Genomic DNA, 15824 nt, shown 5'->3' with positions numbered 1-15824 from the left:
ATGATCTGGTTCCAAACACAGGGACTTTTCTCAACCCTTGGTATTTTTCTCATGTCTACAGAATTGAACACTGATGACTGCCCTATTTTTCTTTTCATTTTTTAATAATGAAACTTCATGCTACCATAGTTCTCTGTCTAGCAAACATTCTCCTCCTCCTCCTTCCATTTTCTAGGTGTGGATGTTCTCCCTGTCTTCTTCTATTCTTTTATTTAGTAAATGAGCAGGTCTTGACTGTCTCCCCTGGGAAAAACTGGGCTAGTGAATATACAATCCCACTCTGGTGTGAAATACAACAGCCACAGTAAGACTTCGAGGTGCACTTGGAAACACCGTAGATACGATGCTATGGCCCCTACTCTTGACTCTTTCTACCCCCTGCATTGGGTCTCTCTCTTACCCTCTTCATGTCTGCTTTCGCTGTAACACAGAAGGTTCAGGGATCAGTAACTTCTATCCTGACCCCTGTTTGACTGTCCCACTGTCATCTGTTGTTGCACAGCTTCACCTGACACCTTGTGCTCCTAAAAGTCAATAAGAAGGAAAACAGCAAGAGCTAAAATCTGAGTGGCTACAATGAGCCAGGTACTGTTCTCTGTGTGTTATTCCACGTGTTTTAGCTCACCAGTCCTCAAAAAAGCTCTATGAAATAGGTACGAGTATTATTTACCCTTTACAGAGGAGAAACTGAAGTAGAAGAGATTAAGTTGAGATGAAACAAGTTATTAAGTGGCAGGGCAAAGTTATGAGTTCAGGCTGCCTGGTTCGCAAACTAGAGCGCTTCTCCACTACCCTATTGCCACTCTGCCCCCTCAGGCTCATTATACACCACCTTTTATACAGAACTTGATTAGTTAAATTACTTGATGACTTTGGGACCCAGGGGAGAAGGGACCACCAAAATTTTTAAAGTTATCTAATTCATCAAGGCTGGTTTTAGCAACATGGTAAAGTAGCATGATATATCATTAAGAGCTTGGATTTCAGAATCACAATTTGTGGGTTCAAATACATCTCACACCAATAATTGTATAGCCCCAGCTAATTTGTTTGACTTTTCTATTCCTCACATTCATCAGCTGTGAAGTGGGGCTAATAAGAGCACTGTAACAATGAGATACTAAATGTATAGTACTTAAAATATGTAACACATGCAAAGCATTCAATAAATGTTAGCTTTCATTCTTATTATCAAATGTCCTGAATCATAGATGGGAATAAAAAGGTGGCTTATTAAAAAATTTTGGACTTTAGCATCCTGACTCTGAACTACTTTCCAAAAACCATTCCCACCAATCAGCTACCTAATAAAAGTTGCTAAGATACCAACTTATTATTATGAAAATTTACAAACAAAGGCAAACACAAAAGCATCTGTTATGTATTATATTTGCGGGTAATAAGGTCAAGGTCTCTTCATAGAAAAACTGTAGCTAAAAATTGAAGAGTAAAAATTGGAAAATCACCCTTTAACAAAACCCAATGAAATAAAAGATTTAGGCAACAATCTGTAATGGATAAAATTACAGATGAAAGACAGAAGGACAAATTTATAACAAATGGATTAGGATGACAGTTTCTGAATCCTAACACCACTAACAGTGAACAATCTGGTATTATGTTCCATTAAAAGCAACACTACAGAAAAAGACATCAATACCCATACAGTCCTTTTGCCAAGAAATTAAACCGGAATCTCAGTCCTTACATCTAAATATTTTTGTAAGAAATATGGGCCATGATTTTAAATGAGGATTTAAATGATTTTAAAGCACAATAAGGATACAATCAGTCAAAATTAAAATATGAGCTATGCTGTAGGTAAAGTGACCCTATTTATTCAATAAATAAATGGCAGGAAAAATAACAGAGCAGAGTGCTATAGATTAAAAGAGATTTAAGAGATCAGTCAACAAATAGGGAGTTGTAGATTTTGGATCTTAGTCTGAAAAAATAACTGTAAAAAGGATATATTTAAAACAATCAGAAAATAATTTCAAGATGCCACCTCAAATTAATTAATTTTGATGGGTGAAGTAATGGTACGGAATTGTCTTTCTGAAGTAGTATCTTTCTGGGAAACAAAAGGCAGCATTTATAGATTAAATGGCATGCTAAACTTTGCTTTAAAATACCCTAGCAAAAGGAAAAAAGGGAGACCTGCACTTTCAAGAAGACAGAGTAAAGGGGGTGGGGCCAGAGGAAGCACGGATGTGGCAGCGAAAGGGTAACAGAAGGCCACTGATGGTGATGGAATTGTTCTGTCTCCACTGATCGTGTCCGCATCCTGGGTCGGATGTTATACCCTGATACTACAAGGTGGCACCATGAGGAGAAAGTCTGTAACGGATACACGGCTTCCTTCTGCGCTGTTTCTTAGAACTGCATGGGAATCTCAAAACAAATTCAATTATGAAAAGAACAATACGGCGTGGCAAGGGACAGATGAAACAGCAGCAGCAGAAACGTTCATGGTTATAGAATTCACTATGATCATCTCTTTCTCTTCACTAGTTTGCAAATTTCCACAACCTAAAGATCTTTTAAAGTTTACAAAAGTAAACTTGGAGTTTCTCTGCAGAGTGATAGTGTCTTCTGGTTTTCCTGTTTTATCTTCAGTCGTCCAAAATCCCATACCGCTAGGTCATCCTACATACTCGTGCTAGTTAAACAATTATATTTAAAATACATATATATATATATATAATTTTACTCAATCATTCCTTTGTTAAAGGATAAAGTTTGCACGGAGCAAAAATCTCCTCTGAGGCCTGAACAATCTTATGCTCGTCCCTTCTACTCACCCCCTGCATAAACCTTCCTCTGCAGTCAATCTAGTCTCACAGCCCCATGGATATAATTTTGGACAAAGTATACTTGCTCCTGCCATTCTCCTGCATTATTTTCTTCTCCACTGATCTAAGTCCCACTCATCTTTAAGGAAGCAGAATAAAACCCACCTGCTTCATGAAGCTCTCCCTGATCTTTCCTTAAAGTAGTTACATGGTTCTTCAGAGCAAAGATCAGGTATTACATTCACAGTGCTTAGTAGCCTTCTTGATACCAACAAGGTTTTTGATGAAAACGTGTTGATTTAACTGAATGTTTACTATAAAACAACTGGATAGAGTGCTGAATTTTAAGGGGAACACACGTACAAAAGAGCTTCTTGGTGGCTCAGACCTAAAGAATCAGCCTGCAATGCAGAAAGTACAAGGAGGCTTGAATACAGAATGAGATTAGCTGTTAAGAGGATAAATTCTACTTTGCCTTAAGGAAAGAGTGTTGCTCTCTAAGCAGGCCTCGTGTACTGGGGAAGGTCATGACCCACAGTCTGCGTTGGGGTTGGAAGTGGTGGGAATCGCAACCCAACACTGAAGCCTGCACCACCGTGCGCCCTCACAGTCACTCCCTGGGGTTGCCCAGGCTGCAAGAGAAGAGAGTCGTGTAAGAATCAGCTGCACGCACCGCTCACCAAAGGGCTTTAAGGAACTCAGCAGAGCGCCCGGGCGAGAGAATACATATTAGCATCTGAATGGGGAGCAAGCACTCCTGCTGTGAAACTCTGATTTCTTTAGGAAGAAGAGGCTGGTTCCATGAGAGAGCCCAACAGCAGTACAGGGATGGGCTAACGGGATGAACTGAGAAGCTAAGCATGGGCCTGTGGGGAGGAGTGAGCAGAGATTGTAGGAACCCAGAGCCTCATTGAGGGGAGAAAAGCAAGAAGCAGCAGTTCCTTTTTCTCTGAGCTGGCCCAGCAACACCAGGGTCCCGGCAGTTACCTGAGGTTTCTTCACCTTAATGATCCAGGTGGGCGGAACAATAACAGCAGCGTGAGCCCCCAGGGAGCAGGGTTCCTCAATCTGATGCAGCATGAAGCAGGTCACCTTATTGTGAAACTGAAGGAAAAACAGGCCAGTTAACAACTCTGCACGGAGGGAAATGCCGCCGCAAGAAGGAACAAGTGCATGTGTGCATACTTTAGCACACGCTCGCGTGCACACACACACATAGAGGTCCCACGCTCCCCATTACTGCCCAACCAGCCCCAGGAACTTAAGAGACCAGAATACAAATTCATTCTACTTTATAAACTGACAGCAACTGATTACAAGAACTCAGTTTATAAACCAGCTGAAACTTGATAACCTTTTATAGGATATTTACATTAAAAATGTTAGAGACTTGGAGGATTCTAGAAAGGCTAACTTTGCACATAATTTTGTTTCACTTGGCTTGTGCTCCTCACAGACTTGGCTGACTTGGGATAATGTTGAGAAGGAAATGAAGACAAGCAGAGTGACATTCCTCCTGCCTGCCTCTCGTTTTTCTATCCACAGACATCAATCCTTCCCAGTAGTCCCTCCAGTGTAAGGGACCCAGAAAAAAAAAAGTTGTCTCTTCTAGAGAGTTGTTAGAGAGGAAACAAAGAGACTGCTTCTGCCGGGTTTGTCTAAAGCTGCTGAAAAAATAATGGTCCTAGCACACTTGGCAAATCTAAAGTGCTTTTGATTTTGGAAAGGAAGGAAGTCAATATAGACTAATGATAATAACCATACCTAGGTTCCAGGGGCTTAGCTATATACCCCAATGGACGAGTAACCTTAGGCCAATTACATTTCCAGTAATTTTTTTTTCTTTTTTGTGACTGTAAAGTGATAATAATGTGTGGTAGCATTTGTTTTCTAATAAACATCAAATCCCCATTATACAATTATGGGCTTTAAAATTTTAATCATAGTGATTAAAAAAAAATTAACAGTAGCTGCTACTTAGATTATACTTAATGTGACCACGTAATTTATCATCTTAACTGAAACAACTTTAAGAATGAAAGGGAGCAGAGACAATAATTATGTTGGAACAGCAGACATAAACTAGGGCTGTCTCAGGAAAACTGTCAAATATAGCCACCCCAATTACAGCACATCAGGGCAATTTTATCTTTACCACTGAGTAGCTTCAAGATCTGACATGATCCATTGGCAAATTACTAAATCAATTAAGCATGAAATACTAATTAATAAGATAATAAATAACTCTCCCTAAATTGTTTGTGATTTGCAAACAATTTGATATACCAGAGAAATGTCATTCGAATTCTTTCTTTAAAAAGTCATTTTCTCTCAAGTCATCCCATCTTCTCCTTCTCCCACTGAGTCCAAAAGTCTGTTCTTTATGTGTGTCTCCTTTGCTGCCTGGCATGTAGTATTGTTGGCAACACAATATTGCAAAGTAATTATCCTCCAATTAAAATAATTTTAAAAAATAATTTTAATAATTCAAGTAAACCCCCATATGAATAGCCGTTGCATTTCTAACTGGGCAGAAATCTCAGAGACTGCTGACTCCAACTCTCACAATTTACACCTGAGTACTCTAGAGAGACTAAGACGTGTGTCTAAAACTGCATGACTTTTAAGGGGTAGAGTCAGGACCCGAATACATGAAACCCAGCTCCCAAATACAGTTTTATTTTCTGCTACAGGAAGTGCCCACAGAAGGCACTTAATTGTTTGACATCATATATCCTAGAAGGAATTACCTATAGTGTTAAAATACACCACCACCATAATCTGTCTTAAAAGGTTTTGTATTTTTAGTCCTTGAAAAATCAACTTCTACAACGTGGGGCCCTGGGAAACTCAACGATACACATGCTGTGATTAGTCGCTCAGCTGTGTCCAACTTTGTAACCCCATGGACTGTAGCCAGCCAGGTTTTTGTCCATGGGGATTTTCCAAGCAAGATTATTGGAGTGAGTTGCCATGCCCTCCTCCAGAGGATCTTCCCAGGTCTTCCCAGGGGTCAAACCCAGGTCTCCTGCATTACAGGTGAATTCTTTACCAACGGAGCAGCCAGGAAAGCCCCCAAAGATACACAGAACTGATCAAAACTCTGCCACAAGGGTCAAGTGAAAGTTGTATTTTTAGTGATTTGATTGGACTACAGATTCAAGAAAAGAAAGCATATGAGTTCACTGTTAAGCAGGACAGTTTCCAAATTAAATGACCTGGGATCAACCATCTAACCACAACCTGGCAGCTACAGGGTAGCAGCATGTGCAGCCTATCTAAGGCCGCGTGGATGCTACCTGGCAAGTGTCGTCTCACCAGATCAGGGAAACAACAAGCATAGACACTGTCGGGGACCCCGAGGGCCTAAACCTGCTTCTTCCTTTCCAAGCAAAGTGCAGTTGGAACTGCACAACTGGCATTTGCACAGTTCCTTGAGTGAAAGGAAACATGTTCCCTTATATTTGTGAACATGTTCTTGAACAGAAGCACAAAGACTACTTGTAAAACAATTAACTGAAAGGAGATAGAAATGCCAAGAACAAAAAACGTGCCAGGAGGGTGATGCAGCAAACACTGAACTTTCCCAACCAAGGTGTCCCTACCAAGTAACAGCAGATCCTCCTGACACGAGGGGGCTGGTGAAAATATGCCAGAGAAATTATTAGATTGAACCTGATGGAACTGCAAAGCTGCAAAGGTTTTTCACCCACAAAAAAAAAAAAAGCCAATTTCCTGTGTTTCAAGTAAATGCATCTTCCACTCCTGCCTTGGGGACTAGATAAAGCCAATGTGTGCAGTGCATGGGCTAAGTTGCTTCAGTCAATCATATCCGACTCTTTGTGAACCCATGGACTGTAGCCCACCAGGCTCCTCTGCCCATGGGATTCTCCAGGCAAGCATACTGGAGTGGGTTGCCACACCCTCCTCCAGGGGATCTTTCCAACCAATGCACCCTGCGTCTCTTGCGCGTTGGTAGGCAGATTCTTTACCCCTAAGCCACCTGGAAGTCTGAAGTTTATCTGCACAGCCTTAACCCTTAAGCTTAAACAGCACAGCACTTTATTTCCTGGTTGACTGTGCAATGAGGGGACAATCTATCCCAATTACAAAGACAGTTTGAAAAACCAGTAAATTGAGAGATTAGAGCAGGGGTCCAGATTGTTTCTATAAAAGGACTGGATAGTAAATATTTTAGTCTTCTGGGGCCATATTGTTTCTGATGCATTATTCAACTCTGCTGCTGGAGCAAAAAAGTAGCCAGATGCAACACATAAAGGATGGGCATGGCTGCGTTCCAATAAAACTTTAGTTACAAAAACAGGCAGCAGTCAAATTTGGTTTATAAGCCACAGTTTGCTAACTTGTGAGTCAGTCTCCATTGTCTAGCGAAAGAAAAAAAAAAAATAGGTTCATAGACCAAAAAAAAAAAAAAAAAAATTGAACCATCTGGTTGGGACAGAGCTGTTAAAAAATGAAAAAAAGAGAAGAGAGGAAAAGTAAAAAGGGAAATTATCATTGGATCCATATGAGTATCCATGTTCAAATATAAGAAAGAGTAACATTTCAATGAGCATACAGCCAACTATAACAACGTCCAAACCTAAGGAAGAATATAAGCCCACTCTAATCCTAACACAGTCCCATTAAGAAAAAAATGCACCCACATCAAAAAAAGAAGAACCAAGATGTCTGAACTGCTTTGTCAGAGGGATTATCTAAGGTGCAACTTCCTTCTATACAAGTCGTCATCGATGACCTAGTGTACTACGGGGCAAGTGGCCCTAGAGTGAAAATCCCTCCATTCTAGACTCAGAGATAGAATCAGGAGGGGATTTTCTGACATGGGATTCCAGGTTTCAATGTATATAAATAAAGGGGTTAATTTCTAGTTTCTTGCAGCTCATTTATCCTATGATTCTACAGTTCTAATGTGTCTTTCTTCCTCCACAGATCCTATGAGAGAAATAATACATAAATTAGGATAATGTTCCACTTACAGACAGGAACTCCAGCCATGACATAATTCTACTTTGAGAAAACAGGAGCCCACTTTGTTTTATCTTATCCCCAAACTTACCGCCTGCTTACACCAGGAACAGCTGATAGCCACAATCTCCTTACTGTGGAAGGAGAATTTTTGCTGGAAGCCCTAGAATATTAGAACAAGAGACAGAGAATTAAAACCCACTTCCAATCGAGTATGCATCTGTCCTCCTGAAGCCCAAGGAAGTCAGTAAGGCCAGGCTTAAGGGAATTGAGACAGCAAATGCCACAGCGGGCACCGACATCCCCACCTTCTACCACCTTCCCTATCACCAAATTCTCTAAAGTGTGAGAGAGGAGGCACCAGTATTTACGTTACCACTAGCACTCAAAGTCAGCCACAAAAACTTTTTTTTCTTTGACTGCACTGTGTGGCATGTGGGATCTTAGTTCCCTGACCAGAGACTGAACCTGTGCCCTGAGCACTGGAAGGCTGAGTCTTACCCACTGGGCTGCCAGGGAAGTCCCCAAATCATTGACCCTCCACCAAGTAAATGAGGTTCTGGTGCATTTTTATTTTAAGTTAAAAAGAAGCCTCTATTGGTTCACATGATTTATTTGTAACAGTGGTTATCCATCTCAGAGGTCCTACACAACCGTACCATCAAGAAGCCACAAAGAGAGAAAGGAAGCAGGAGACAGTCAGGTGACCTAGAAGTGAGAGTCTGGGAGACGTCCAAGGGTGGAGAAGGAAATTCAAACACTCTCATCATCCCCTCGGGATGTCAGGACTCAAAACAAGCAGCTTTCAATTTCCATTTTTCGCCAGCAAACGGCAATGAGATTAATGGAATGGCAAACACAATCCTCTTAATGAACAAACAGAATTACTTTTCCATCAGAGAAAGAAGAGATGCTTTTTGGCCGCTGTTGTCCCTAAATAATTACCAGAGAGAAGTACGCAGTAACTCTCAAGGAAATTTTTTTTAGCTTTCCCAAAGCTCACCCATTTCTATCTGTGAAATCTAAGCCAAACAAACTAATGCAGATCAATGACCCAAAACTCTTAAAGCTTTTTAAGTGACCCAAAGCAAATAGAAAGATGTGATGGGCAGGAAAGCTTTAAAGGCAATGAGCTGCATGTCTTGCTTAATGTGTACAGATAACTTTAAGTTTAAAGAAAGCCAATTTACACATTTTTAAAAGAAGTCCTAGTGGCATTTTTGCGGTCCCCGTAATTCCTACCTGTTTGCAGCATTTTATATACTAATGAGCACTTCCTCCTTTGTGGTCCTCTAGCCTCTCCTGATTTCCTAAAACACATCTCAATTCTCCTTCTTCCTCTCCATCTCCTGCACGTGGACAGGAGACTGGGACCAGGGTCAAACCTTGGTGCTCTGCAATTCCACCTTGAATCCTTCTCTTTTGTGTCCAACCTCAAATCCCACTTCAAGAAATGTGACCTCTTCTTAACATCGGACTTCCCTGGATTCCGAAAAGTTTCTCCATCAATATCCTTTTCTCAACAACTTAAGCGATTATAGAATTGCTCAGTGCAGAGGCATTCACAAAACAAGCATGAGTCTGCTATCCTCACAAAAGCCTGCTTGCAGTGTGGGTCCTTGGCTGGCATTAGGGAACTTGAATTTCAGGAGGGGTTCCCCAGTTGGGGGGGCTCACTGTGCCTGAATTGTTGGTACAAACCCCCTGGTGTATGAACAGCTGCTTTCCTTCTGGAGTCTGGAGGCTGGGTCTGTGCTGGGCAGGAGGTGATTATGTCACCAGACCCCTAAGAAAAACCTGACCACCAAGTCTCAGATGAGACCCAGGAGATAGTATTTCACACAAGTTGTCACAATCTGTGTTGGAAAAATTAAGTGCGTCCTTTGCAACTGTCAGAAGGCTTCTGGTGCTTTACACTTGGTTTCGGCAGGACCTTATCCCATGTTCCTTTCCTCTGTTGACTCTGCTTTGTAGCTGTTTGTTATAATAAATCACAGCTGTGAGTAATATTTCCCACATAGCTCAGTTGGTAAAGAATCCGCCTGCAACGCAGGAGACCCTGGTTCGATTCCTGGGTTGGGAAGATCTGCTGGAGAAGGGATAGGCTACCCATTCCAGTATTCTTGGGCTTCCCCCTTGTGGCTCAGCTGGTAAAGAATCCATCTGCAATGTGGGAGACTGGGGTTTGATCCCTGGGTTGGGAAGATTTCCTGGAGAAGGGAATATACTCTGAGCCCCAGAAGCCCTCCTAGTGAATAACTGAAAATGGTCACCAAACATACTCATCCCCCTCTACCCCTACAAACAACGAGTCTTGATATTCTCATTGACAGAGGTGACAGAGCATTTCCCCAGTAAAGGATGCACTTCTGTAAAACAAACAGGGACAGAATTATTAGGACAGGTTGGCATCCACAGGCTTACTGCTGTACCGGTCAGCCACGACCCACACAGTCCCTGGCACCTGAGTGTTATTACTGCCTAACAGAAATTGTTTATGTGCATGTATGTTCTAAAGTGGAATTGTAAGTTCTCTGGGAGAAGTCCTTGCAACATTTCTTAATAAATCTTTACAACTTAGCATAGGGATGGCAGGAATATTTTCTGATTACCTGAACAAGAAAGTCACTGCTACCACACTATGATCCAACTACAAAGTTCATGCTATCCAGATTTTAAAACCCTAACCCAAAACACCTGAAAATATGGCCCTCCTCATTAAACTCTCCTCCAAAGGCTATAGACACGGCAAATCACTTAACCCTTCTGTCTTCTTCCTTCATCCATCTGGAAGTGGTCATAAAAATACAAACCTCTCCAACACCACTGAGTAGTTATAAGCATCCAATAAAGCAATGCATTTGAAAAGTCCTTTATAACACAGTACACAGAAGGAGCACATTTACTGCTGGAACCTCTTCTAACTTCTTGCTAACAGTCCTCCACTATCATATGTGTGACTAGCAATGCTCTATTCAATTGTATTAGCTCATCTCTCTACTGACTATTGGCCTTCTGACTTCAGGGGGAAGCAGAGCCTGTCCAGTGTGGCCCTGACAGCCTGGCTGAGAGCAGACACAAGCCCCCAGGCCAGCCTCAACTGGGGCGCTGGGTACTGTGTTTATGTAATTGTGGTGGGTCCCTTGGAAATGAGCCTCGTGGCAATTTGCTCTCTGTTTCAGACTCTAGTTTGGCATAGTCACAGTGGCCATGGCTTCAGGGTTACTATCTAACAGAAAGACCTAAGTAGAACACCCTGGCAATGCCAAAGAATGCTCAAACTACCGCACAGTTGCACTCATCTCACACACTAGTAAAATAATGCTAAAAATTCTCCAAGCCAGGCTTCAACAATACATGAACCTGGAACTTCCAGATGCTCAAGATGAATTTAGAAAAGGCAGAGGAATCTGAGATCAAATTGCCAACAGCCGCTGGATCATCAAAAAAGCAAGGGAGCTCCAGAAAAACATCTACTTCTGCTTTATTGACTATGCCAAAGCCTTGGACTGTGTGGATCACAATAAACTGTAGAAAATTCTGAAAGAGATGGGAATCCCAGACCACCTGACCTGCCTCTTGACAAATCTATATGCAGGTCAGGAAGCAACAGTTAGAACTGGACATGGAACAACAGACTGGTTCCAAATAGGGAAAGGAGTCCATCAAGGCTGGATATTGTCACCCTGCTTATTTAACTTATGCACAGAGTAAATCATGAGAAACTCTGGGCTGGAGGAAGCACAAGCTGGAATCAAGATTGCTGGGAGAAATATCAATAACCTCAGATATGCAGATGACACCACCTTATGGCAGAAGCTGAAGAACTAAAGAGTCTCGATGAAAGTGAAAGAGGAGAGTGAAAAAGTTGGCTTAAAGCTCAACATTCAGAAAACTAAGATATTGGCATCTGGTCCCATCATTTCGTGGCAATTAGATGGAGAAACAATGGAAACAGTGGCAGACTTTATTTGGGGGGGCTCCAAAATGACTGCAGATGGTGAAATTAAAAGACGTTTACTCCTTGGGAGAAAAGTTATGACCAACCTAGACACCATATTAAAAAGCAGAGACATTACTTTGCCAACAAAGGTTCATCTAGTCAAAGCTATGACTTTTCCAGTAGTCACGTATGGATGTGAGAGTTGGACTATAAAGAAAGCTGAGCGTCGAAGAACTGGTGCTTTTGAATTATGGTGTTGGAGAAGATTCTTGAGAGTCCCTTAGACTGCAAGGAGATCAAACCAGTCTATCCTAAGGAAATCAGTCCTGAATATTCATTGGAAGGACTGATGCTGAAGCTGAAACTCCAGTACTTTGGCTACCTGATGCAAAGAGCTGACTCATTTATAAAGATCCTAATGCTGGAAAAGATTGAAGTGGGAGGAGAAGGGGACGACAGAGGATGAGATGGTTGGATGGCATCACCGACTCAATGGACATGGGTTTGAGTAAACTCCAGGAGTCAGTGATGGACAGGGAGGCTTGGCGTGCTGCACTCCATGGGGTCACAAAGAGTCAGACACAACTGAGCGACTGAAGTGACTGAGAACACCCTGGAGCCTCCATGATCCCACGGGCAGGTTTTGGCTGGGATCTCAGCACAGCAAGAAAAGCCAGATTATCTATTTATAAATGCTGGCCCAAATCTGATATTATGCTACTGATAGATGCCCTAACTGAATTTCAATTGACTCTGATTGTTAAGGGCTACTTCATTCATCACTATCCACAAGGAAAATAGGGGTGTGAGGTCAGATGGGCTGGAGCTAACTAACTTCAGAATTATAAATACCAAGAACCTTGAGGGATACAGTTGAGCTTTTTAGAATAAAGTTTAAACAACATTTATTCTGAGCATCTAGAACTTTGTTGCCTCTTTTTCTTGTGCACCCAAGGGCATACACCAAATAGCACTCAGTTTTATAGCCTTGGCTGAAACCAGGAAAGGGAGCTTTACTTGAAACAAACTTTCTTATTGTTTATCTATTTAACTGAGTTTTGGGAGAGGGAAATTTCCTGACTGTAGTCCCAGTCCCTGTATGATTTGATTCAACCCAACAGATACTGCTCTTGCCTCCAAAACTTTAACCACTGACAGCAAAATAAACCTCACCATGTCCACTTGCATATTCAAAACTCACAAAGTATTACAAAAGCAAACCCAAGGGAATTATCTCAGGCTAAATCAACATCCATCTTAACACAGAGTACTTCATTTTTGCTCAAATATTTCCTTTCATTTTTGAAAACTGTATATCCTCTTTTACACATATTATGTTTAATATCTAATAAAATGTTCATCCTAAGTTTAATTAGATGCAACGTTCATTATTACCAGAAAAACAAAATTGAAAATTTACCATGTTTTAATTAAAACTTTGAAATGAAACTATAAAGCACTCTTGTAAACTTATCCAGTGGGATAGAAGTACTATAGCTATTTGATACAACGTAGAAGGAAATTTTTCCCATTGGAACAGATCTCAAACTGGCTGTGCCATTCCCATGCAACTTTTAACCAGCGGAAGCTGACAGCCAGTGATGATGTTTCAGAGTTTCACCAGCTGAAGCTAAGTAACTGAGACTTTTGAGTGACCTAGGTATAGACCCACACCAACCAACCTAATTGAAAACTTTTTTCTAAACAGGAAAAACTGACATTTGACCTTTGAGTGACCCACAGGCAAACTCACACCAGCCTAAATGAAAACTTCTGACTAATAAAACATGGAACCTATTTAACTGATGATCTACAGACTTACAAATTGTCCTGTACAGAGCTTAACCTTCAATAGTTAATTAGCAAAGTCTTCATGAATCGATCTCTTTCCTCATAAGTGCAAATTGTTAACTTTTTCCCGTCAACAAACTGTTCAGCCCAATTTTCCATGAATAGGTATACCCTTGCCTAGCAATGCGAATCACTGGATATTAGACTAGTTTTATAATATGCCTTTTCCTTGGCTTTATCACAGTGTAAAAATGGTACCACGGGGTCTCGAAAAGTCCAACACAACTGAGTGACTTCACTTTTACTTTTCACTTTCGTGCATTGGAGAAGGAAATGGCAACCCACCCCAGTGTTCTTGCCTGGAGAATCCCAGGGACAGAGGAGCCTGGTGGGCTGCCGCCTATGGGGTCGCACAGAGTTGGACATGACTGAAGCGACTTAGCAGCAGCAGCAGGGTTTATTTACTCATAAGAATCTAATTTACTTGAGCATCCTAAAGCCTCCAATACTGATTTTACTGGTTTTAATTCACACATTTCATAAACAGTCAAGATTTTCAAAATGTAGACATAAATTGAAGTAAAACTGAGTTAAAATAAGTAATAGCTTTATAAACTGAATTACACTAACCAATTTTTCTAACTTCTGACAGTGCTGCAAATTATATGAATCTACAGTTACTTTATTAGAATTATCTTTGAAAAATCGAAATTTTTGTTCACTGGGTTTAACTATGTGGCATTAAGAGCTCTGAAAATTTATGTCCTTATTGGTCATAATAAACTCTCATTCAAGGGTAATCACTGATTCATGTACAAAGACTGATATTTTATTATTCCTCGATAGAGCCTTTATGTCCCTTTTATTTTGTAATTACAATTTATTAATCAGAGCCAGTCTGCTTATTCTCAGATAGTTTCTGCTTTATTAACTTATCCAAAGGCCCTTGCTATTAATACAAGCTACAGGTCAAAAATTGAGTATCCGGACTAGTGGTGGAGGTGGGGTGGGAGGAGCAGAATTTAGAGCACAAGCTGCTCAACATAATACTGTTGCCACAAACCTGTGAGAGTGTATGAAGTGCCCAAGGCATGATGTCCAGAACATTGCCATCAGATGCAGAGAGTTCATGAAGTAGGAGGCTTAAGCTTGTAATTAAAGTATAACTGAAATTAAGCCTGTAACAATGGGCACAGATCTACATTTCAGTTTACACGTTAACTATTTTAACTGTGTGTTCATATTTTTATGACCACTCTGATTCTAGGATAAAAATGCTTGATACAGATATTTATTCAATATGGCCAAAACTGCATACAAAACGTTAACTGTTAGTTTTATGTCTTTGTCCTAAAATACCAGGGAAGTTCCTTTCGTGAAAATATTTATCTAATGGTACAACTAGCTACAATTACAATAATAATGGTCTTCCATAAAAATTAATGTCCATCTCTACCCCATAACTGATAACCTTCCCAATAAAAGTTATAACTTTAATGTTGATAATATTCACCAAAGTGAAAGTCACTTAATCGTGTCAGACTCTTTGTTACCCCATGGACTATTACAGTCTGTGGAATTCTCCAGGTCAGAATACTGGAGTGGGTAGCCTTTCCCTTCTCCAGGGAATCTTCCCAACCCAGGGATCAAACCCAGGTCTCCCACACTGCAGACAGATTCTTTACCAGCTGAGCCACAAGGGAAGCTTGATAATATTCACCAAGCAGGTCATTTTCCGGAAAATTTGTTTCTAACCAAAACTATGTTTTTTAAAAGACAGGACTGATGTTATCACAGTTACCAACTACAAATCATTACATATATTCTGAGAAGTCCTATAGTCTATAATCTTGCTGAGAGTATGACATTTCAGGACATAACTGGCTATAGTCTCCACCCTTAACTAATGGAGGAAAATGGTATTCTGCTGGTAAAACTAATTGCACTTTCTTTTGGTGCAAAATTAGACTTTTTCTGTAACAGCTCCCAGACAACTGAGAAAGATACTGCCAAAATTATTTAGATTGTGCTCCTTCTGGTTTCATGCATTTATGACAAAGGAATACCACCATATAATGCATGCTTTAGAGAAATAAAAGATTCTGCTACCTAGAAACAGCTTTGACTTCACTTTGGGATTTTAATAGTAAACTGATGGGTCTTCCAGCTGTCTCTGATATAGCAACTCTAGCAGGCCTACTTCTGTGAGATTTTGATTTCTACTTCCTCAATCACAGCAATTCTGGTATCTTTACCTCACTTAACATGGATTTTTTTAAAACTAATAATTATAGTATTATTGTAGC

At 40.7% G+C, this 15824-nt stretch overlaps 1 protein-coding gene across 2 annotated transcripts in view; it reads right to left on the bottom strand.

The window, feature by feature from the left end:
- Positions 1–15824, bottom strand: part of DGKI (diacylglycerol kinase iota) — a 514485-nt gene that overhangs the window by 255448 nt on the left and 243213 nt on the right. For both annotated transcript variants that reach the window (XM_018046893.1, XM_018046894.1), the window contains exons 7-8: positions 7876–7947; positions 3783–3899 (exon numbers count right to left, since the gene is read on the bottom strand). In XM_018046893.1, the coding sequence (XP_017902382.1) occupies positions 3783–3899; positions 7876–7947 (189 nt within the window). The remainder of the gene's footprint in view (positions 1–3782; positions 3900–7875; positions 7948–15824) is intronic.

Source organism: Capra hircus, chromosome 4 (genome assembly GCF_001704415.2).
Source record: "Capra hircus breed San Clemente chromosome 4, ASM170441v1, whole genome shotgun sequence".
Lineage (NCBI taxonomy): Eukaryota > Metazoa > Chordata > Mammalia > Artiodactyla > Bovidae > Capra > Capra hircus.
Note: the sequence above shows the minus strand (reverse complement) of the source record. Positions and strands in the feature narration are given on the sequence as shown.